The sequence below is a fragment of the Lissotriton vulgaris genome, chromosome 9 (genome assembly GCF_964263255.1).
Source record: "Lissotriton vulgaris chromosome 9, aLisVul1.2, whole genome shotgun sequence".
NCBI classification, from domain to species: Eukaryota; Metazoa; Chordata; class Amphibia; order Caudata; family Salamandridae; genus Lissotriton; species Lissotriton vulgaris.
The window spans coordinates 223,662,548-223,687,693 of NC_141697.1; the positions used below are offsets into that span (position 1 = coordinate 223,662,548).

Genomic DNA, 25,146 nt, shown 5'->3' on the forward strand with positions numbered 1-25,146 from the left:
CTTGCCTCTTGGGCCGCTACACCCACTCTGTGTGGGATACGGTCGCGGAACTGCTGCCAGAATGCCCCATGGAGGTGCGGGCAAAACTCGGTCAAGCTGTGGCTGAGGGCCGGGATGCAGCGAAATATTCAATACGGTGTGGTCTTGATACGACCGACTCGCTGGGCAGAGCTATGTCAACGACGGTGGCGATTCGTCGCCACGCCTGGCTGAGATCCGCCAATTTTTCGGCTGATGTCCAGAATACTTTGATGGACATGCCGTTTGATGGCTGTCACCTGTTCGGTGACAAGGCGGACCACGCGCTGGAACGCTTCAAGGACTCCAGGGTCACGGCCAAGTCCTTGGGTCTCTCGACCCAGCGTCAGCAAACGGGTTCGTTTCGTCCCTTTCGTGGCCAAGGAAGGGGCGCCCCCACACGTGCTGCCAGCCACGCGCCGCAACAATCCTTCCATCGCGGTGGCGGCCGTGGAAACCGCCGTGGTGGCGGTCGGGGACAACGGCGGGGTCAGACCACACCTTCCCCCGCAGCATCTACCCCAAAATCCTCCTAGTCCGTGCTTTCGGCCCCATGTGACGCCAGTGGGTGGCAGGGTTCGCCATCACCACGCTCACTGGCGCACGATCACTTCGGACAGGTGGGTGCTGCAAATCGTCCGAAGGGGCTACTCCCTCCCCTTCGAGACCTCTCCTCCAGCCATGCCACCGCAGAACCACCGTGTGTCGGGGGACCACTTGACACTTCTGCAGGAGGAAGTTACGGCCCTCTTGGCCAAGGGGGCCATCGAGCGCGTTCCTGGGCCAGAAGTAGGGCGTGGTTGCTATTCCCACTACTTTCTGGTGCCCAAGAAGGACAAGGGGGGCCTACGTCCTATCTTGGATCTAAGGAACGTCAACGGCTTCCTCAGGAAGGAGAAGTTCAAGATGTTGACGTTAGGTCAGGTCTTGGCTGCTCTAGACCCACAAGACTGGATGGTAGCGTTGGACTTGCAGGACGCCTATTTTCACATCCCCGTCCTGCCGGCCCACCGGCGTTACCTGCGGTTCACGGTAGGCCTGGAGCACTTTCAGTTTATCGTGCTCCCCTTCGGCCTTACCAGCGCCCCACGGGTGTTCACAAAGGTGATGGCGGTGGTCGCAGCCCATCTGCGCAGGTTGGGGGTTTCAGTCTTCCCCTACCTAGACGATTGGTTGTTGAAGGCGGGCTCGCCCCAAACAGTCGTCCACCACCTTCAGATGACGGCAGACCTCTTGCACGACCTGGGGTTCTCCATCAACACCTGTGTCCCTCTCAAAAGCTCCTTTTCATCGGAGCGGTTCTGGACTCGGCGCAGTTTCGGGTTTATCCTCCGGAACGGCGGGTTCGGGATATTCAGGCTTTGATTCCCATCTTTCAGCCGCTATCCCGAGTCTCGGTCAGGTTGACGCTGCGGCTGCTGGGACTGATGGCTTCCTGCATCCTTCTGGTGCATCACGCCAGGTGGCGGATGCGGGCTCTGCAGTGGGACCTGAAGTTTCAGTGGGCCCAGCATCAGGGCAACTTGTCCGACCACGTCTTGATCTCGGAGGGCACTGCGAGACAACTGCAGTGGTGGCTTACGGACCGCGATTGGGTCAGGGGCAAGTCCCTCTCCCTTCCCCAACCGGAGCACGTTGTCGTGACGGACGCGTCCCTCCAGGGCTGGGGTGGCCACTTGGGAGAGGCAGAGATCAGAGGCATCTGGTCTCCGGCGGAGTCCCGGCTCCATATCAATCTGTTGGAGCTGCGGGCGATTCGTCTGGCACTGAAGGCATTCCTCCCCTTTGTCAACGGGAGTGTAGTGCAGGCGTTCACCGACAACACCACCGCCATGTGGTACTGCAACAAACAGGGCGGAGTGGGGTCGTGGACCCTTTGCCAGGAGGCTCTGCGCCTCTGGCAATGGCTGGAACGTCAGGGCGTGACTCTGACGGTTCAACACCTGGCAGGTTCTCTGAACGCCAGGGCGGACGAACTCAGCCGTCGGTGCTCGATGGATCACGAATGGCGTCTGAACTCGGACGTGGCGCAAGGCATCTTTCTGCAATGGGGAGAGCCTTGGTTAGATCTATTCGCCACAGAAGAGAACGCGCAATGTCATCAGTTCTGCGCGTTGGAGTTTCCAAGACGGCACTCGCACGGCGACGCCTTTCGGCGCGAGTGGAGTTGCGGTCTGTTATACGCCTTTCCGCCTATACCACTTCTGCCCAGAGTGCTGAAGAAGATCAGGTGCGACCGGGCCCAAGTTATCCTTGTGGCTCCGGACTGGGCTCGAAGGTACTGGTATCCCGAGCTACTCAGCATGTCAGTCGGTCCCCCGATCCGCCTGCCCCTTCAGGAGGACCTTCTGTCGCAGCAGCAGGGGACGGTCCTCCACCCGAACCTGTCCAGTCTCCACCTCCATGCTTGGAGATTGAGCGGCGGCAGTTGAGGCCATTTGACTTGCCTCCTGAAGTCTGTGATGTTATTCTGGCAGCCAGGCGTCCCTCCACTAAGTCGGTATACGCCTGTCGGTGGAACAGATTTGTGGCATGGTGCACAGCAAAGGCTGTGGACCCTCTTTCTGCCCCTCTTTCGGAGGTTCTTCTGTTTCTTCTTTCTCTTGCCCAGCAGGGCTCTGCTCTGGGCACTATCAAGGGCTACCTTTCTGCCCTTTCAGGCTTTTTGAGGCTTCCTGATCAGCCTTCTTTGTTCAAATCCCCGATTGTAACTCGATTCTTGAAAGGCATCACTCACATGTTTCCACCTGTTCCGTTTGTGATGCCTCAGTGGGATTTGAACCTGGTTCTAACTTTCCTGATGTGTGCTCCCTTTGAGCCCCTTCATTCTTGCCCTCTCCGTCTCCTGACTTTAAAGACGGCTTTCCTGGTTGCCATCACCTCTGCCAGGAGGGTGAGTGAGCTCCAGGCTCTTTCTGTCCAACCTCCTTTCCTGTCCATTCATCCTGACAAGGTGGTTCTGAGGACTAGACCTTCTTTCCTGCCCAAGGTTGTTTCGGCCTTTCACATCGGGCAGTCCATCACCCTCCCTTCCTTCTTCCCGCCTCCGCATCCTTCAAAGGATGAAGAGCGGCTCCATCGTCTGGACCCAAAACGTGCGCTTTCATTTTACATGGATCGCACACGCCAGTTCCGGGTGGATGACCAACTGTTTGTTGGCTACGTGGGTGCGAAGAAGGGACGGGCGGTTTGTAAACGAACCATCTCTCGATGGGTCGTCCTCTGCATCAAAGCGTGCTACTCTTTGGCTCGGAAGGAGCCTCCTGTTGGGCTGAGGGCCCATTCCACTCGGGCCACGGCGGCTACTACTGCCCTGGGCCGGGGAGTCCCCTTGCAGGACATTTGCCAGGCGGCTACGTGGGCCTCGCTGCACACCTTTGCGAGGCACTACTGCCTGGACAGTCAAGTCCGGAGGGATGGCTTCTTTGGCCGTTCTGTCCTCCAGGACTTTCTGGTGTAGTTTTGTATTGGTTCGCAGACCCACCACCGTGGTTGGTATTGCTGGGGTATGTATTCTAAGGTAAGGAATCTAACACTAACGTGTTTCTTTCAGATGAACAAGTTACTTACCTTCGGTAACGATATATCTGTAAGAAACATTAGTTAGTGTTAGATTCCTTACCGAACCCACCCATCCTCCCCGTTCTGCGAACTGATACCTAGGGTTAAGGTCATCCCTTTCAGGGCCCTAGTTTTTACATGGCACCAGTGTTGGTTCTCTCATGGCTCTGCGTCTCCTGGCGCGGAAAAGCTGTGTGCAAAGAACTGACGTCAGCGCGCGGAGGCGGCGTCTATGTACTCCAGCGACGTCATCACGGCGCACGTCGCCGACGACGGACGCGGAGCCGCAGGGGACGCCTGCAGACGACGCCTACCGACGCGCAGGGGTACTGCTACGCAAAAGTTTCCGGATCCAGACTGACGCCTGGGGATATTCTAAGGTAAGGAATCTAACACTAACTAATGTTTCTTACAGATATATCGTTACCGAAGGTAAGTAACTTGTTCGTCACACCCACAGGTGGTTTTAGTTACTACACAGTCTATTTTTAAACAGCATATTTATTTATTTATACATCTTTATTTTAAGCTGCATTTGTCATTATGCGGGGGGGGGGAACATTTGCACCTTGTGCCTTACAGACAAAAACAAATTATCTCTCCTCCACCAGTGAAGTCAAAAATAGTGAAGTTTGAGGAACCTTTCTTATCCACTTTATTAAAGGAATTTCAAGCAGTTACTTCCAATACAGAAAATATTGCATCAGAAATTAAAAATATAAGCAACAACATGGCTAGTCTTCCTAGAAGGTCTCTAACAGTGTAATAAAAATTTCAAGGATCTGAAATCCAAAATCAACTGTTTATTGCCTATTACAGCAAAAATATTGCCCATCAGTATTTTTAATTTACCAGAAGAATATTTAGAAAAACTCTTTCCTTGTCTTTTACTCCTCACTTTCCCTGAAAAATGTGAATTTGATAAGGCACATGGAATTCCTTCACATCATAATCCGAGCAATACCAAACCACATCAAATGATTTTCAAAGTTTACCGACATCATCATTTTGTGATGATTCGGAAAGCAGCAAGAGATATCCCGTGTTTGATGGTCAATGGTCAAAAAAGTTTCATACACCAAGACTTCGCTAAAGAAACTGTTAAAATATAGAAAGAATTCCCAGACCTCAGATCCCCAACTAAGAAGCTGTTTCCGGTCCAGGGAAGACATGGCTTGGCAGTTCGGGCTGGACTGTTCCCATGAGGCACAGGGTCAGACTGATTTGCATATGGCCATGTCTGAACTGGGGTGGCTGAGTGAGCTAAAGAATGATGATGGATTAAACCCAGATCAGTTGACTTGGGGTGAGTGTTTGATTTGCTCAAACGCTCCGTCCATCATCCCCTTTTGTATCGCTTTGTTCGCCCTAAGTTGGCAGGGTATGCTCATACGTGAGTCCCTTGCTCACTTGGCCACTGGATTCAAGATAGCCTGGCTGATGATTATTATGAATCCGAAACCGGTCCCAGGATGCTTGTTTTCGGTGCAGGGAAGACATGGCTTCGCAGTTCGGGCTGGACTGTTCCCATGAGGCACAGGGTCAGACCGATTTGCATATGGCCATGTCTGAACTGGGGTGGCTGAGTGAGCTAAAGAATGGTGATGGGTTAAATCCAGATCAGTTGACTGGGGGTGAGTGTTTGATTTGCTCAAACGCTCAGTCCATCATCCCCTTTTGTATCGCCTGTCCAAGTAGCCCAAAATCTGCCTCCTTTTTCGAGGGTTGTTAAGCCCCCGTACATTCCACGTCATTATGTTAAGACTTGCGCTATCTTTACTTCGTTCACCCATAGCCATGGAGATGAGATTGCCACTTCCGCCATGTATTCCAAATATGCTTCATTAACTCACAACACGTTATCATCTCTTTACTGTGTGTCCCGTCCCTCCCCCTCCCACCCACACCGGCTACCCCAACTTGCCAGGAAGAAACATCCCTCCCCCCACAAGGAACACCCATGGGACCTAGTGTCCGCACTCACAAATAAAGAACCATTACTGAAAGAAACAACTTAAGGGTAATGCCCTTGATAGGGGGCCGCCAGGGGCTCCCGCCATTACCACTTCGCCTCTCTTGTTGCACCCATCCACAACCACCATGCTACAGGGGTCGATCTGACGGGACGAGGGCGAGCGGCCGGGCGCCAGTTTACGCTGTCGCTGTAATATCAACAGTCATACATCACCAGTCTGTAGATCTTCTTCTCTTCGTTGTCCTTATGCGTTTTAGCTTGGTCTGCTGTGTTCAGGAAGGTTCTGATAGCGGTGAGTGAGATCGCGATCTGCGTCTCGCAGCTGCTTCCCGGGAAGCGGAGCGCCAGCCTTGTTCGAGAAAGTCTTCTGCTTGTTGGAGTGTAGCAAATATATGTTGTCGACCTCTATGGTGGATCCGCAGCCTTGCGGGGTACAGCATTGCATACTGAATACTATGTGTTTGGAGTTACGTTTTCACCGCACAAAACTTTCGTCGGGTTTCCTGCTCCGCTTGCGTGAAATAGGGGTAGAAGGAGAGTGTGGTGTTTTCGTACTTCACGTCTCCTTTTTCTCTCGCCAGCCGTAGCAGCGTGTCACGGTAGTTAAGGAATCTCATTATTATCGGGAATGGCGGTGTCCCCGGGAGTCGCCTGGTGGCCAAGGAGCAGTGAGCTCTCTCAATGACTAATTGCGCGGAGAAAGATTCTCTGCCAAAGAGGTCCACCAATAATCGCTCCATGAAGTCTTCTAACCTCCCTGTGTTGGTTGACTCAGCTAGGCCTAGCATGCGGACGTTGTTCCGCCGCGAGCGGGATTCCAATTCCTCATTTTTTTCCGAGATAACTTTCAGGAGCTTGTCCAATTGTGATAAGTACTGCCTGCTAGTTCTCGCACCATCCTCAAGTTCCGACACTCTCTGATCAGCCCCCTCCAGCCGTTGCTCATTGCCATCCAGTTTCGCTACGACATTGTCTAGACGAAGGGACATTGTGTCAATGGATGAAAAGCTCTGCTGCATGCTCACCAGCATATCCTTCCATCCAGTATCCCTCGTCTCTGGGGGTTGTCGTCACCCTGGCCTCTTGGTGCTGAGCCAGGTGTCTTGCGGGTGTCGAATAGCAGCTTCGACTGCCTAGGCTCTGCCTAGCCCATACCAGCTGTTTAGGCACAGCCCAAGCTCCACTGCCCGGAGGGAGGAGGGGGGGAGGGGGCAGGGTCCGTGTCACCAAAACGTACAGCGTCCAGTACACAGGGCGTAGGCCGGGCCGCAGTTAGCCCCACAGAACTACCCTCTGATCAGTTCAGAGCTGGTTTTGCCCCCAGTAAGCCTCCCTGTGACCCGGTGCGTTGGAACAACAACAGGGGGTGCGGGCGTGTTGCAGGGGACACCTGGCCCGCAGCGTGTCTGCCGTTCTTGCCTGTGCCAAGCCACAGTGTGGTCAACAAAATGGAGTCCCCAACTCGTTGTTGATCGCTGCAGGCGTGTCTGGAGCGGGGGATCATGCGGGTCAAAGGGGTGGTCCTCCACCGTCGGCCTAGCTAGGTAGTGCAGCCTCACAATGGTCTGATTCTTTATTTGCAGCAATGTGGCCAAAGCTCCTAAGACTCCCACAAGATTACAGGCTCATAAAATGGCAGACTGTCCCGTACCACTCCCCTTCAAACCTCAGGGGAGGAGGTCTCCTATCAATGGTGGCTGCATGCGAGTGCCTGTCTTTAGTGCCAGCGTCCTGCTACCTTGTCCGCTGCTGCCGCCACCAGCCCGTTGCTCCACAATCTCCCCTCCTCACCTGGCGCGGTCCGTAATGGCGGCTCATGTCGGCTTGTGTCTTCCGCCAGTGATCACAGCTACACCGTTCAGAAGTAGCAGTCCGGATAACACTCGTTGCCGTGTATGCTGGCAGCTGAGGCGGGCAGGGAAGCCTGGGGGGAGAATGCACTCACGCACCGTTATCCTGCCAGCCGCCGCCGCCTCGGGGGATGTAGGCCCCGAATCCCCAGCCTCACGTAGATGCTGCAGCCGCCTCGGGCCTCCAGCAGCTTCAGCTCCAGCACTCCGCCTCTCACTGCCAAGACGATATCAGGTGTCGCGGACCTCACAGCGGGTCTAAATTTGTACAGCTGTCGCTCCACACCTTCCCTTCTTTCTTCTAGGCAGGATGGGGGTAATGATTAGTAAATCGCCCGACTCGGCGGGAGCTTCACGCCATGTCGTCCATCCCGGTCTGGCCGTCGTTACCTCATTGTTAAAATTAAAATTGATAATACTGTTTTGCATCTGATTAAAGTGTACAATCCAACAACTGATTACCCTAATTTATGGTCTTTTTTGACATTCAAAATACTAAAATTAGGTAATGTTCCGCATATTATTGGAGGTGATTTTAATCTATTATGTGACCCCATATTGGATAGAACCTCTCAAACCAAATATCGTCCTCTAAAGCTTTTTTAACTCTAAAATAATTTTTTGATACTACCAAATTGGTAGACAGATGGCCTCCTTCATCCAACAGAGAAACAAATAGGTTTTCTGTATAATCCTCATAATTCCTACTCCTGTGTAGATTATTATTTATTAATATTAATACCTTCCATTTTTGCTCCTTCTATTCATTTTGTTATAAATTGTTTGTATTGGTGCTTTACAGCGAGAAACCAATGATAATAACACAAGGCAACTATCGATATATGGCGTCATTACATTCAATGAGGAAGAGGGAGCAGTTTTGGCAGAGAGAGAGAAGAAAGAGATAGAAAGAGAGGGAAAGTGGTAAAAGAAAAAGAATAAAGAGAATGACCGGGAAACGAGGGCGGTAATGGCTACCCTGTAAATGTGAGTGTATATATAATTGGTGATCTCATTGAGAGCAATAATACTCTAAGCAGAGGGCTGCCTGTTAGGAAATGGGACGCATGTGCAATTTCCACATGTCGGTGCTGCCTAATCGTAACTGGGAGCAAACTGTGGTAAATAGAGTAGGGAGGAGGGGTGGACTGGAAGAGGTGTATTGCTATCTATCATACAATTAGTCCTAGGGTCCAAGGGTAGTGCACATGTCTACCAGTGTGTGTGTCAAATAACTGGGCTCAACAGAAGGGGGCCCCAGAAAGGGGTGGGGGCTCCCATATCAGTAAATTTGTGGTGTGGCTCAGAGAAGGGATGTCACTGTTTCCTCTCACTTGTCGACAGTATTCGAGCAGGGCTGCTCAACGTGAGTATATGGGTCGTCAGCGTATTCGCCAAACGTCCTCATAACTGAGTGTTTCCTCCTCCTCCCCCGCCTCCCATTTGCGTATTGTTTCCTTCCACGCCTCTACAGGAGGGGCCGGTTGGAAAGCGCCAATGAAGTGTGATTGTGCGTTTAGCGAGGAGCAAAGCCAGGGCCACAAACCGTGTCCGCACTTTGTGGGTTTTTTTATGCGTTGGAATATGCCTATGGAGCATTCTTTCCAGGTGCAGAGTTCAGGGAGTTCTGTGACTTCTTGCAACGCGGTGTATATGACGTGCCATGATGTGCCATGTCCATAACATGCATAGGTGTGGCGTCTGGGGCGTGGCAAAGAGGATTGTCTAATGAAGACTCAGGGAAGTAGCGATGGAGTTGCGCTTGGGTTAAGTACACACTGTTCAATATGAAGAATTGTATGTTCTTGAACCGTGAGTTGCAGGAAACTTTCTTTGAGAACTCTAGTGGTTTTTCCCATTCCTAGTCATGGAGCACCCTCCCAAACTCGTCCTCCCATTTATGACTAAGTGTATCTAGGAGAGTAGCCATCACCTTGCAAATGACTTTGTACAGCCAAGTGATAAGGTGGCATCCAGGTTCCATGGTCAATAGGGCCTGGATCACCGGGTTTTATTCTGGGGTACTCCACCTGTGAGGTCCTGGAGTGTGCAACAGAACAGGTGTGTTTGAGTCGCCTATGTAGGAGAAATTGCCCCGCTGGGAGACCCTTGTCTGTAGTCAGCTGATCAAAGGTGAGTAGCTGGCCATTGATGAAGAGGTCATCCACCTTGAGCAGCGAGTGGTCCATCCATGCCTGCAGCTCTCTTGCTGTGTGGTATCTGCATTCTGTGATAAGCTTACCTGGGGCAAATGCGGGGCATTTAGCGGGGTCCCCCCTGCGAGAGCTCCTATATCTTTGCCCATCGGCACCTGTAGGGCCAAGAGGAGGAGGGTAGGGCCCCTAGGTAGAGCAGGCACCGGAAAGTGGGCACCGAAAGGGCTCCACCATCCGAAGTGGCCTCGGCGAGGTAACCAGTGGTATAACCATTGGGCCTGCGCCCTTAAGAAATAGGCCTGGAAAGGAGCCTTGAGGCCGCCCCAGTCAACTGGTCGTTGTAGTTTTGCGAGAGCAACTCATCTACAACAAGATCCCCATATGAGGAAATGCAGGAGTGAGGCCAGTTATTTGAAGAAGGAACTCGGCAGTATAACTGGGAGATTTGCAAGAAGATGCAGCAGAACAACCATTTTTTCGCCAGGGCAATTTTATCGATAGGAGCGGGTGGTAAGGACCACCAAAGGTGTACGTGGGCTCATATGCCTGCCAAAGCCTGGCAGAGATTTATTTTGTTAAGGTCCAGGGAGGTATGATAAAGGCGTACCCCTAAATAGTGTGTCGCCTGCGGCTGTGAGGTATGTGTCACCTAAATAGACTTCTATGAACACTTGCCCTGAATTAAGCAGGTAAATGGCTGACTTCGCCCAGCTGACCCGTAGTCCAGTAACAGAGGCAAAAGCTGCTAGCACGTCAGGTGTAGGAGTAAGGTCATCTGTGATGTCTCTCACAGACCGAAGCAGATCTGCATAGAGTGGCACTATGTGTCCTGTCAACCAACGTGATGCCCCATTTCTGGCCCCTTTCGTGCAGCTGGATGGCCAGCGGTTCCTTGGCAAATGTGAACAGCAGGGGAGAGCGGGCAACCCTGCCTTGTCCCCTTGCCCACCGAGAATGGAGCTGAGACCAAATGGCCCAGCCTAAACCGGGAGATTGGATTGGTGCATAGCAATTTGGTATAGGCTAGGAGCTTGGGCCCGACCCTCATGTTTGTGAGAACATTGAATAGATAGTGTCAGGTTAATGTATCAAATGCCTCCTCTAATAAGGCTGGTTACATTGGGGAATCGGCATCGTACCCGCTCATGTACGTTGAATAGGTGTTGAATTTTCCGAGAGATACTGCGACCTGGCACAAAGCCATTTTGGTCCGATTGGACCAGGTCCAGAAGGATCCGGTCATTTTGGCTGGCTAATACCTTGCCAAATATTTTATAGCCCGCACCTAGGATTGCAAGGTGTCTATAGAAGGCCAGTTGGGTAGGGTCTTTATCAGGTTTGGAGATCGAGACCAAGAGGGACTCGCCGAGCATGTGAGAGAGTTCACCCTGCTTTAGAGCTGACGCATATATTGCCACCGGCCACGGCGCTAGAAGGGCCAAGAAGGTGTGATAATACTCTAAGGGCAGGGTTTTGTTTCAGGCGAGGTCACAGATTGCTTGCTTCACCTCTGCATGCATGATATCCCCGTCCTGGGAGAGCCTTGTAGAGGTTGAGATGCGGTAGGCACCCATAAAGTCTTCAGCTCGGTTCAATAGAGTGCTCGGTGGTGCTTTGTATACATTGGCTTAAAAGATGTAGAAGACCTGCAGAATAGTGGTTTGGTTGCAGACCAGAGCCCCCGTATGATCCACCCACTCACTAATTGGAAGTGCTGCTGACTCCTGTCATATACGCCATGCCAAGAGTCTACCGGGTCTGTCTATCAGCGTGGGCTGTGAAATTTTAGCTCCAGACTCTCAGAGTATCACATACCTGGTCTTTGCGTCCGCCAATTGTGTAGTCAATGTAGGGTCAGCATCCGCTCCCCGCCAGATTGCTTCTAGCTTCCGCTCTGCTTCTACTATGTCCCTCGTCAGAGTTCTTCAGACCGCCGCGATTTGTTGGATACTGACTTCCCTGACGACTACCTTAAAGACATCCCACTCCACCGTCCGAGTGGATGCTGTGTATTGGTTCTCTGCGAAATATTGTCACATACAAGTTTCCTGCTCACTCTGGAACACCGGGTCTTCGAGACAGTCATGTGGCAGCTTCCAGTTGGGGGTGGGCGGCAAGGGAGGCGCCCATTGAAGGCCCATGACATGAGCATCATGGTCTGCTACGACCGGCCCCAGATAATCAGCGTGTTGTATCATGGACAGTAGTGCAGAAGAACAGAGGAAGCGGTTGATTCGCACATTTAGGTGGTGCAGGGCTGAGTGGATGGAATAAAGTCGGGACATGGGGTAGCGGAGGGTTCAGAGGATATTCCAAAATTTGCTTTGGTCAGAGTTGGGAGCGTATACTCTGCGCATGAGGACTAAGCAACTGTCTAAGCGGCTGTCAAGGTAGCCTTCTAGGAAGGCGTTGTGACCCTCCTTGTCTATTATCCTGCTACTTTCCTGAAAAAGGACCCCAGGAAGAACCCACACCAAGGCACCCAGCGCGAATGCAGAGTATAGTATGGTGCACAGATACTTTCATACCTTTTCCTATAGTGATGTGTCAGCAGTCTGTGCCCATTGGCGCTTGATGTAGGAGTAGACAGCATAGCTCTTCCTGTCTGAGTGCATACCGTGAATGTTTAGGGTGAGGAATCGAATGTTGGCGCTGGAAGCCATGTTCGTGCTTGTATAATGTGGCTACAGCTCACCAGCAGCACCCTTCCCGCGCCCCCGCTCAGGACCTATGCAAAATGCCTGTCAGCTCAGGGAGATTATGCGGGAGTAAAAAAAAAACAGGGTAACAGCAACTGCATAGGGCAGCTCTCACTGGGCGCACTAATAGTGCACCACCTTTTAGTTGGCCCACTATCCGTTCACCTCCTGATAGAATCAATTTGCCTCTGCAGAGGCAAAGAAGCTCTCATTTGTGTGGGGTACACCCCCATGCAAATGAGGGAATGCCCTCTGCAGATTAAGCACGAGCGCTATCAGTATTACAGAAGGTGCTTCACAATTTTCTGCGGCCCTTTCTGTAATATCAAAGTGACTCGGCTTTTGATTAAGTCCATTGGCAATATCTTTTCCGCACCTTCTCTTTTTACCTTTGGCAGCTAATTTATTCCTATTATCTCAACTCTGTGCTCTGATCCATCTGCCAAACTTTTAATTAATGATCAAAGTTCTAATAAATTGTTTCCCATTTTAGAGATACCTGACAAGGTTAACCCCTTCACCTTTACTTTTTCTTGCTATTGAACCTTTAATTATTGCCATCAGAAAAGGTGTAGAAGTTGAAGGCCTACTCATAAATAAAGTTCCTTTCAAAACGTCCGCTTATGATAATGATGTACTCCTATATATTGGTAATCCTGAAGTTACCATTCCTCCTTTATTAAATCTAATTGACAGATATTCTCAGATTTCAGGATACAATCTAAACGCTAATAAAACAGAATTATTTTCTTTGAATGTTTGTTGTACCCCTGATATGCTACCAAATAAAAAAATGATAGGGCAAAAGGAAAAACATAAATAACTTGGTAAATTATTTTCTCCCATCATTAAGCAATCAATTGCATTGAATTACGATTATATTGTTAATCATATCAAAAACACATTTCTTAAATGGTCTGCCTTACATTTGTTGGGAAAATGGATTCTATTAAAATGGTTATTGGTCCAAAACAAAATTCTACCTTCTCTCTGTGCTGCCTATTTAACTCCCTCTTCAGTTTAGTTGGAATAAGCTCCTTGTTTAAGTTATAAAAACTTAAAAATAGCTAAGAATAATGTGGGTTTTGGATTACAAGATGTCCTTAATTATCACAAAGCTTTTATTTTAAAACCAAGTTCTTTATGGTTTGTTCTTTATGGTTCCATCATTTAGACTTTCCTAATCCGACTTCATGGCTTTTTGTTGAACAAAGTCTGATTTCTTAATTTCCTTTACCTGCTTTAATCACTATTGCTAACTCCACTGCATTGCTAAAAAGATCTGTAATACTGAAGTCTACAAAATGAGTATTACAATATTTAGATTTATTTTCCCAATCCTAGATTTCACTTACCATACGTTTATCATTATGGTATAATCCGGCGATAAAACCCTTGACACCCTTGTCAATCCTGGTTCAAGGCTGCTCATTTTTTTAAAGATATTTATCATAATAACCTTATTTTGACCTTTTATGAATTACAGAAAAAATTGCATTGCATCCATCATATGTGTATAAATTTGAACTCTTGTGCAATTCAATCCTGGATTCATTTCCAAATAATTTTTCTCTTACGAATGTTTCAGATTTAGAAATGTACAATATTAACATTCTGAGTACAGAATTAGAGTTATCATTATCTCAAGACATGGAAGAAAATTTGGATGAATAATATCTCTGGATGGTTGCCTATCTCTCTATATCAAACAAATTCCTTTGTTATTTAACTGTTTATGGACTCCTTTAAGGTTATTTAATGCAAAACTTTCAGATTTTTCTAATTGTTGGAATTGTAGTCAGAATGCAGAGACTTTGCGTCATATGCTTTGAGTTTGCTATTGTTGTTAGATTTTGGAATGAGATTTGAAGGATATCATAGACCCCAAGTCATATGACATAGTCATTTATAAATAATCGTTACCTAAAACAAAGCTGTCTGTTATAAATAGCAACCTTTTAGATTTTTAATTTCTGTAGCTTTAAAAACAATTACTGTTAGAAGGTTGCCTGGTATATGCTGTCCACTAATTAAAGAGGGTACCCTGTACCAGTCCACATGACCCTTATGATGTATGAGGTCAAAGATAACCTTATTGAAAGCTATCCTAGTGGTAGCTATGGAGAGCAGCCTTCAGGCTTAATTTTGAAGGAATGTAACACAGCTTGTTTTACCAGAATATCACCTCCTAAATGACTAAATGAAAGGAGAACCGCACAGTGCTTATATAAAAATATTTATTTATTAATATAAAATCTCTACTATTCCCTATACGAGGCTCGGGCACAAAAATAAACTATGGCACTAAACTAGGGCACTATAGTAAAAAAAAATGATAACAGCAACGACTTCACTAGACACAGTGCCTAGAGAACGTAGAATCGCTGGGATCCCAAGGAACCACCCTGAAGAGTGACACAGGGAACCCAGGGAAGACAGGTGCAGTAAGGAAATACAGACGCATGCTCAGTACAACTCTATGGTAAAGTCACGGTTGGAGATTTAAAGTTTAAAGACACTTTACGAGGACTTCAAGCAAACCCTTTGGAACATAGGAGGTTCTAAGGCCAACCCACCAGTGAGTACTGAGGTACCTGTGTTACCTATCCCAGAGGAGCCGGGTGCATGGGGTCAAGTGGTGTCGGAAACCTTCATTGTTTTCAACGGAGAGCTGCAAAGAAGTGCTGCTGCCAGGAAGGCGAAGAGTGTCCGGTGGAATCCAAGCTTGGATTTGAGGTGAGAGGAGCCTGAAAGCAGAGGTGAGAGAGTCTTGGTCACTTCAGGTGACCAGGGGATCAGTAGTCAAATGCCCACCAATGTTGGGTGCTTCAGGTGAGAAGAAGGGTTGCTTGATTCTGCAACCAAAGGGACCAGGAGACGTTGAGGACGACCAGGATCCAGAGGTGAGCTGTCCCACGAAGGATGTCTAGTGCCGAGGGGTTGATGTCTGGCTGGAGCACCAACAAGCCTTGGCAAATGCAACCCATGTGGTCCGAGGGAACAGGTTACGGAATGGACCAGCAAGGTCTAGAGGACTCTCCAAGCAATGGAGAGTCCGGGCACGTCTGGAGCAACCAGGTAAGCCCAAAAACAAACAGGGTGACCCTCGCCAGGACCCACAGGCAAACGACCAGGGATCGCGAGGAGACCTCAAGCAAGTTTGCAAAGTGCCAGCCCACAGGACACTCTGAGAGTGGAAGCCGGAAATCTTCGGTGCAAATACTGCTCAGGTCGGGACTACACGGAGTCAAATTTACAGGCTCAGGAATTTTCACTATGCATATGCAACTGCAAATATACGCGGTGCACAGGGGTTCACGTTGCACAGTCCCCACGAGGGATGCTGGTTTTAGAATCGCTGAGAGGGCAGATTGACCTCGGGGACCTTTGGGAACCCCACCTCCGGTGTTGCTGAAATCTTAAAAGTCCTCAGAAGCTCGGGAGAAGCAAACCGGTGAGAAGCGTTTAGGTGCCTGCTTCAGCAGGGGAGTAAATCCTTTACTCCAAGGGAGATTCTTCAGTCTTCCAGCGTCATGCAGGCAGTCAAAGTACCTGGCTTCTTCTTAGCAGAATCTTGTACAGGTAAAATCTAAAGTTCTGTAGTCAGATAACCCACGTGATACCCATGGGAAGGGGTTGGAGAGTTTCTGTGGACCCTCCTAGGGAAGGGGCAGGACAGAGGGGTGGCTACACCCATGTCCTTTGTCAAGTTTCGCGGCAGAGCAGGAGCCAATGGCTCCCAGAAATGGTTTGAGCTGGACTATGCACAAGGACACCAAATGTGCCCCCAGTGCAGACTTTCTAGCACTCGGAGTGCTCCCACCCAGCCCCAATACACTAAATCCTGTCTGAGAGGTGGTTACTCCTCCCTGTGACATGATGTGTATTGCCATACCTTCCTCTGCGCAAGCTTGACTCAGCAGCAGGCGAGCAGAATCGTGTCTGTGACTGGCAGCATCCATTTTGTGCTGCCAGGTTGAGAAAGCTGGTACCTGGTAGACCGGTGACTCACATATGCCTCCTTTGGAAGGGTGGAATCATACCGGTGTGGAGGTATGATTCCAAGGTGTTTGACACCAAACACAACATGTTTCTAAGCAGCGGTTTTAAAGTTAGGCCTTACCGCGAGGTTATAATGCACTTAAACATATATGTCTGACTGCATCACAGACAACCTTGGAGAATGGTCTCCGAAGGCTGCAGAGGGGCTCTGCTCATGCAGGGGCAACCTTTCACGTAAAACCCAGCGCCCTGCCTTCAGGTTTGTTAAGGCCTGCCACAGGGGTGACTGATAGATATTTAAGTGTAGTGATTTAAATAGATATAGTGAACCTTAAGTAAGTGGTGCAAGTACCAGGTTACACAATCTGCTGTAGCAGGATGGTCGTGGCAATTTGGATGGCCTCTCAGGGGTGGCATAATACATGCTTCAGCCCATGGGAGGCCTCTGGGGTACCTATACCTTGGGTACATGGGGTAGCATATACTAGGGACTGATACGGGTACCCCAGAATCCAATCTGGAGTGCACCCAAAGTACATGCATTGCAATTTAAGGGAGAAAGCAGCTAGACTGGGGTCCTAGATGGCAGGATCCCAGTAGGACTAGGCCAAAAACAGTGTGACATCAGCAGAAAGTGGGGGTAACCATAAAAAGCAGATAGTACTTTCCTTCAATTACAACCAATTGGAAAAATGTGTCATTGTTATCGGTACATACATGGTATTCCTGGATAATATTTACCAGAAGAGGAGCTAAATTGAATATGTCGTTTGGCACTCACAATACTCTTAATTATCATTTCTTTTGGAAGCCTATTGATAATTATATGGATTTTTAATTTCTGATTAATTATTTCTGATAACATTATATTATAGTATCATGTTTAGATCGACTGATTTTAGATTAGTAGCCCTAGTAAGTTATACTTGTAATGTTTCACTTTATTCCCTTTTCAGCTTCTTTTTACTTTTATTAACATTATTTCATTTGAAAATGCATAGGTACTTTATTGATTTGACTTTTGTATTATCTTACCATTTGTTTTGTTATAGCTTAATTATTATATTGATGTACAATTGTATGTACCTGTTTCGGTGTTTTTTTTAATTTGTTCTTTTGATTCAAGATCAAATTCAATAACATATTTTGACCTAGAAAATATGATATACTTATGTATTTCTTGACTGTTATTAAAATAAATTAATTCTGGATAATTCTCACTCGTCAATTTTTACATAGAGCAGTATCGGCCATAAATTGTTTTGTGTATTGTAATTATGGTCCTCTGACGATTTTTATCTTTATCTGGGTTTTACTTTTTAAAATATACAGTGAGTTCTGCAACATTGCTGATTTTAGAATAAAAAATAACATGACATGAACACACTAACTTTTGTGCAGGTGAAGGTCACCGTTTCCAGATCAGCTCGGGATAAGATGAGACAAAATAAAGAGCAGGGCAATATTGATCTTGTGGGAGCCGACAACCATGATAATGCTAAGAATAATGAAAAGGAACAAATAGCCACAGAAGGTAATGCATGCCATACTTTATTTTGTCACATGTTTTCAAGAAATTGTGAAGTGTTCTTTGCATTAAGCTTGTCCAAAAATATCATGTTAGACAAAATACTGTCCATTTGTGAGTCTGAATGTTTATTAAAAGCTCTCATAGATGTAAGGGTCTGCTTCGCTTGTAGTTTGTTATAACTTTTCCCCCAATTTCTTGTTGCAAGTAGCTGTTTCAGATCCAATCAGGTTATTAGGTTTGATTTGATATTTAGAGAGCTCAGCATGCACCCCAAAAGTCGATATGGAGGTAAAAACAAATGTGGGCTGGAGATCTGATGATATGGCTTAAAAACAAAAAAGTTGCAACAACTTCAGGTGCCATTAAGACTACCAATTCCCTGCTTACAAGATGCCTCGTGGCCAAAGCAGAAAGTGAAAGTAGCTTTTCAAATGGCAGACTGATCTCTTTGAGCAGAAGATCCACTGCATGCAGTTGCATCTTGTAGTGTGACAGACCCATGGGGTCTCCTCAGTGTTTCAAATACACAAAAAGCCGATGATGGATGACCTCACCAGACTACACCTTTTTCAGGTTAAAGAGCAAAACCATTTGTGTATATGTTCAAATAAGTCATGTTCCCTAAATAGCTTATAGGTCTCTCCTGCGACAGCGCATGTGCCCTTGCTTGCAAGAAAAATTGTATAGAAGGGTCTTTCAGCCCGGGCATTTCATAACATTTGTTAGCTTCATTGTTACTCTTATTTGCTGCCTTCTGATTGGCCAGCCCGTGCTTGCTTCACTGTCTATTCTTTCGGCTGGTGCATGGACCTGTACTGATAGTTTCAGCTTGGTAGCTGTTCTTGCGCTGTGATCGAGGTATTACTTTTACTTTTTCTTCTGCCCTGTCGTCTTTTGAGCCTCTTGCCATTTGTAGCTATGTTGTACTATGTCACACACACTTCAAAGAAGTCCTTATCTTGTTTGAAATGCATGTTTGTGACAACAGATGTCATCTGCTTTTCTTGTGACAAAACGTGTCATCTGCTTCCAAATGTAATTTCATTAAGACATGGATATATGCGCAATTGGTTTCTTTATGTGATAGTTTTTTGCCAGATGTCATATCTTTTTTTCTTTTTTACACATGAGAAAATTAACTGACTTGTTCAGAATCACAGGGGTGTTGCACCGAGTCTTAACAAGCATTGGCAGAGCCAATAGGTCTCACCTTTGAGACTATTGACTCTGTTGTTGCCTTTTGTTCCTGCTTTGCAGCATGGGCATTGATTTGCATAGCCCAGCATGGCTAAAAATATTAGTTACATAAAGGACTATGATGCATTCAGCGCAAATGCATTTTTTAAAAATGCGTTGGCTTAGGCTACATCATAGCTCTTTTAAAAAAATTGGTTTTAGCCGCACAGCAAAGCATTCACGCTGCTGTACAGTGTGGCTACAAAACACTGCCAAAGGCAATAGCTCAGGTGAAGCCTATTGGCTGTTCCAATGCTTAATATCCTGGGTGAATATTCCACACTAGAGAATTTCTTGCTGAGCTGCTACATGGTATTACAACAGCATATTTTCAAGCCACCAACAATATTTTTTGTTATTTGTTGTAGTTATTTTATGCCTATTTTGATTGTACACTTGTTTGTTTTATAATTGTTAATTATGTTGGTCTTATTGTAAGGTACAGAGATCCGAGTTTATATAAATGTCTCTCTAGTATGCTTTTTTCTGCCCTGCGGCTTCCTTCCAGGTACCTTGGACCATTTTATACTGTGTTGCCACAAAAGGTATATGGTCATGCTGTAATGCCTCCTGAAGATGTGCTTCTGGTATTAATCCTGGTGCCATCTCATGCTGTGATTGGAGTCCATTAAACTCACTACTTTGAATGTCCATTGCCTTAAAAGAGCTTAAAAGAAAACTTTTCTTTACTCAGTCCTTTACCACTGACGATCATCAACAGAAAACTTTCTGAAATGATGCTTTGTTTAATGATGCCTGTTGGGTTTAGAGATCCATTGAGACATTTATCAGATGGCCCCATTAACTCCCCTCGTAAGAGGAAGACACTATTGAAATAAATGGCTCACACTGAAAGTGTTATTATATCAATGGTACCTGAAATAAAAGGTAGCAGTACCACACCTGCGTTCTTACTGGTTATCTAATCAGTTTCATTCCAGGGAGCCCAACCAAAAAAAGAGTGACCATTTTGTTTAAAAAAGGATTTCCCTTTGCACTGGAGAAGAAATATGACAATATGGAATGCAGGGTGTGGTCTGTAGAGGCATTTTGGAAGGAAGGCTTTCATTTTTTTTAATATGGCCCAATGAAGGTAATAAAAGATTCTATGATGGTCCTTCCCAGCCCTCAACCATCATTAGTACATAGATTCAAGTAGTTGGGTTAGGAAGTAGAAAGTAGAAAAAGGACTATACATTGTTATTCACAAATCACAAACAAGAATAGACTGCTTTTAAATTGGCAGAATCTTGAACCTTGGGTATTGTCCACATAGGCACCTGGCCTGTTTTTTTACTGGCATGACTGGTATTTTAATGTTTCAGCTGGTACAAAAATTGGTAAAATCACCTAGAGGTATTATTTCTTCTCCTTACCTTTACATATTTTTAAACAGTAAATATAAAAGGAAAGCACTTCAAAATGTGTTCTGGAACTGCTTTAATGTTCCCTTTCTGATAATTTTAGTAACAAAGTCAGAAAGGCCATGTCAAAAAATGAATATGGAGATTTACATAAAGTTCTGTTTTCGTATCGGGTCTGGGCCTCTACCGAATCTTAAAATGTGAACTAATTGCTGGTATTTTTCACTGTGAACAATGTCAACTCTACTGTATAATCCCACGGTTTTGTCAGACCACTCCCCGCTCCCTGTGGAAATTGCATCAGTGGCTCCTCTGCTATGGTCAATGAATGTGATAGCCTTCAGGAATGTGTCTATTCAATTCAATTCAAAAGACCTTTATTCGAATTTCATAAAATTCATAAAAGTACACAATAAAAACATTCATTTGTACATTAAAAAACAGAAATGGAATAAATTTAAAAACTGAAGCATTCCTCATGGGGCAAGTAAACAATTTAAGAAGGGCTTTACATGGTTTTACGTGCACATGTAATAATTCTCAAGAAAGTGCTAGTGCGGAAAATTAATTCATCTGTATCCAGGGACAATAACATTGCATAGGATTCCCCTAATGAAAGGGGTCTGTATTTTCTAAAATACGGAGTTAAAAACCAATTAATATATTTTAAGTAAAATTTGCAGAAGAATAGAAAATGCAAATCATTCTGTTTACTAATACCATCACATGGGCATAGATTGTAATCATTTGCATGGTGATAGCCCAAGGGAAATCTCAATAAAGTTTTTATAGAGCCTGCCCTTAATCGGAACAGTAGTGATCTTTCCCAATTCGTCATCGGTAAAGTGAGGTATTGTGCAAGGTTATTCCTACTTAATTCATTTTTCTGATAAAGCACAACAGTTGATTTGACAGTTTCTTTTTTCATTCGCTCTGAACTATAAAGTGCATACAGTGCTTGTTTGACCTCAATTTTGTCATTCGCTCCAATGTTATAAGGATTGGAGAAAAGATATTCCCTGTTTACATCGCTCAATGCTTTTGAAACATCAGCGAGCCAGGGGATTGACCTGCCGTGATCACATTTAAGGCAGTCTTTTATTATATTTTGTGTTAAAATTGCAGAGTCATTTCTCCTGATCCTTAACCAAAAAAGAACAGGTCTAGATCTAATAAAGTCGCATACATAGGAGAGGTTAAGTTCCTCATGGCAAATCCATTCTGTGGAGGAGATTGGGGCACCCAGAATTTTCCTACAAAATCGTGCTTCTTCACGCTGGATCCTAGGACTTTTTCCTGCTCCCCAGACCTCAGCCCCGTATGTGACTACTGGTAAACACTGTAGCTTAACATTTTTTTAAAAAGCTCTGGTGGCACCTATTTTCTTAGGTCGGGACAAACTCAGGATAGAATTGTTGGCTTTCGAGAACTTGCTCATGGCGTGGGCCTTATGCCCACTCCATGAGCCGTTCGCAGCGAAAACCAAACCAAGATAGGGAAATGAACTAACAGATTCTAATTTGTCTGCCCCTATATGTATCATATTGAGTTTACATTTCCCGGTGCCACAGGGCATAATAAAAGATTTTTTTAAATTGACGCGCAGGTCTAAGCCCTCCATGTATTGGACAAAGCCTCTGACCAATAGACGAAGGGCATTGGGAGTTATTCCCATCAAGACTGCGTCGTCAGCATATAATAAAACTGGCAATGGATGCCCCATGGATGCCCCTGGATAAATGGTACATCACTAGTTACATCTTTTAGTGCCTTGGCCAAGCCTTTAATGTAGATAATGAACAACAGGGGTGCTAAAAAGCACAGGAATGTGTCTCTATGAGTTATATTCCCAGAATCATTAGAAATACATGTTTAAGGGGAAGACAAGATTGGTAACTTAGCGTGGCATGATTCAAGACTCTGCCAAAGCAATATTAAGGGGACTATTGCACGCAGCCTGATTTCTGAAACTTGTTAGGGAAAAAAGGTCTATCTAGAAAGAAATGTATCCTGATTGACAAGGCAATGTTAGATATACTGCCAACTGTGCAGGCTATCGGATGAACTAGTGAGTGAGTGGGCACATAAAATATTATTCGGCCTCTTAAACTTATTTGAGTAGAAAACAACAGACCGGCTTCAACTTCTAAGAAATACTAACCTACTTTGTTGCCAAAAACACTACCACAGCCAACATCCAGAAGGTCTTTTACAAGTACACAATTCCACTTTGTACAATTCTCAGGGTTGTGGGTAATACATGTCACAGTATTGTTAATATTTTAGTTTGCCTCCCATTGCACTAGAAGTCATAGATGCTTTACAAACCGAAACTATGGAAATCAAGGAAGCCATTAAAAGCCTAGTCGTGAATAAGGCACCAGGACCCGATGGCTCTATGCCTTCTTTGTACAAGACCTAGCAAGAACTTTGAGCTGCCCTTTTCCAAAGGTTGTCAACTACTTTCTATCCTGCAAAACGGTAACTAACTCAATGTTGAAGTTTACACTCCCATTATTGTTCAAACCAAGGAACTACTCTGTCATGTGAGTCCTTTAGGCCTATTGCCTTTTAAAATGACATGAATTTTTGTTTTTTTACAAAAAACTTAATCACAAAATTGGTAGATGTAAGACTATCTGCGAAACTTACATGTCAATCAGTTATATCGATGATAAAACATATTCCTGACAGTCATCTTTTAGAGGTAGTCTAACACTATGAAGAACAAATACTTAGCTTGCGCTTGACACTGAAAAGGCATTGAATAATATTGAATAGCAGTTAGTTACACAAACTATTTGTAAAACCAACCTTGAACTGAATATCACTACCTACATCCTCTTAGTACTCCTGCAACATTAAAATGAAAGAAGAGCTCTTAGCACCAGTCGTACTATCAAGTGGGACTAGAGAGGGCTGCCTAGTTGAGTTTTTGAGGTTGCCCTACAACCTCTGAGAGGTAACATGAACACTAACCCTGTGACACTGTGGGCATTAGATTGAGCTGTCAACATAATTAAATAGTTATTTTTGCGGATGTGTTTTTAACAGCTTAAAATCCATCTATCCCTGCTCTCTTCCCGAAGAACTGTAACTTCTCCAAGGCATTAGGCTTTACAAGGAATCATAATACATCTGTGTGTATTGAAGTGGTGGGTTTGTCACAAGAATACAAAACTAAATTAAGTGATCCTGACTTCAATCAGACTCTGGGAATGCTCGGGTATCTGGGGCCACATCCCAGATAAAACTAGTAACAATTACACCACTAAAACCCATCTTTGCTAGATGTTCTATTCAAAGACCTGTAGAGCTGGGGGAGATTGGAAATGTTCTGATTTGGCCCAATTGTCTGCATACACAGCAGCATTTTTGCCAATTCTCTTGCCCAAAGAACCCCCTGAATGATATTCACTTGAACAGTTGGCTTTTGTGTGGGCTGTGTCTCTTAAAATAGTAAAAGAAACATGGTACAAATCACATTGTGAAGGAGGACTAGGTCTCCCATATGTACATAACAAAGCGGCAGATATTCACAAATAAAAGCACTATTATACCAAGACCATCTCACTTGAAGGGAAATGTGTGAAAGGGATCCAGTCCCTTACATGCCCTTTGTATACTTTGAAAGGGTATTTTATAAACCAAGGTGATTTCAATAAGCATGTTATCGTGTCATGTACTATAAGGTAGGGTGCTGTGCAATAGTATTGAGTGGAGGCTAGAATGCTACAAGTACATCCATGCATTATCACAAGAGACTGAAAGTCTGACTCAGCACATGCACAGTGTTTGGCAAGGTCCATATGCTGATAATCAACTGTGTGCTTAAAGTAAGAAGGTACACCTTGAGGGTGCCCCAGGTGTCTCTAGGTCTAGAAGAGGGTGCATATGCTTCCAAAGACCATGACATCTAGAAATGTGGGGATCTCCCTCTGCCCCAACATCAGGGCACCTTTCATTTTGCTAACAGCAGTGCCAATGCCAACAGTCTTTTATGGGGGAGTGTCTATCTCTGCCACCCAGCCCGCAGGGTAATTCTGCGCTCCTTGGGTATCCAGCTATTCATCATAAGATAAAGCGGTCATCACCTTTTTCCAGTATGTTTGACTCTGTCACAAGACCAGGCCAGGTGTAGGAAACCTGCCTCTGACACGCCATATCTGGGGTTCCCCTGGAGCTCCACTCCCTAAAACTCTATACTGTTGTAATATGTGCGCTGAGACATTTGTAGTGTATGTTCCGTAGCCTACTACTGGAGGAGAAGATACCGGTTTGTGTGCAACAGAATTTCCACATTTCCTCTGGCAAAGTGAGGCCTAGTTTCCACCCTCCCAACCCAGTCGACAAGAACATTCCACTTATGGTATACACTCTAGAACTGTGCGATATAGGCCAGATATTACATGTCTGATTGCCATAGCATCTAGCAGCCTTTCCATCATCCTGAAAGGTTTTAGTTTCCCAGGAAATATAGGGAATGTACATATACATGTCCCCATTAGTTGGAAACAAGAAAATGTGTGTGGAATACTCCTTTTGTAACCCAAGGACAGGTAAGGAGGAGAGGAAGGATCCCTCTTTATAAAGGCCCCCAGAGTGTCTTTTGGTTTGTGTGTCACCGGAATCCGAGGATGATGGCTGAGGGGTAACCACAGGGAATAGATTATATTCCACCCCACTCCAGACTGTCCCATGCCCCTATTTTACATGTAGTGGTGGATGTGTTGTGTGTATGTCGGCTACATTCC

At 45.9% G+C, this 25,146-nt stretch overlaps 1 protein-coding gene across 1 annotated transcript in view; it reads left to right on the forward strand.

The window, feature by feature from the left end:
• TOGARAM1 (TOG array regulator of axonemal microtubules 1) overlaps positions 1-25,146 on the forward strand; it is an 871,068-nt gene that overhangs the window by 454,416 nt on the left and 391,506 nt on the right. Inside the window, exon 11 of the mRNA XM_086937344.1 lies at positions 17,663-17,795. Coding sequence (XP_086793470.1) covers positions 17,663-17,795 — 133 coding nt within the window. The remainder of the gene's footprint in view (positions 1-17,662; positions 17,796-25,146) is intronic.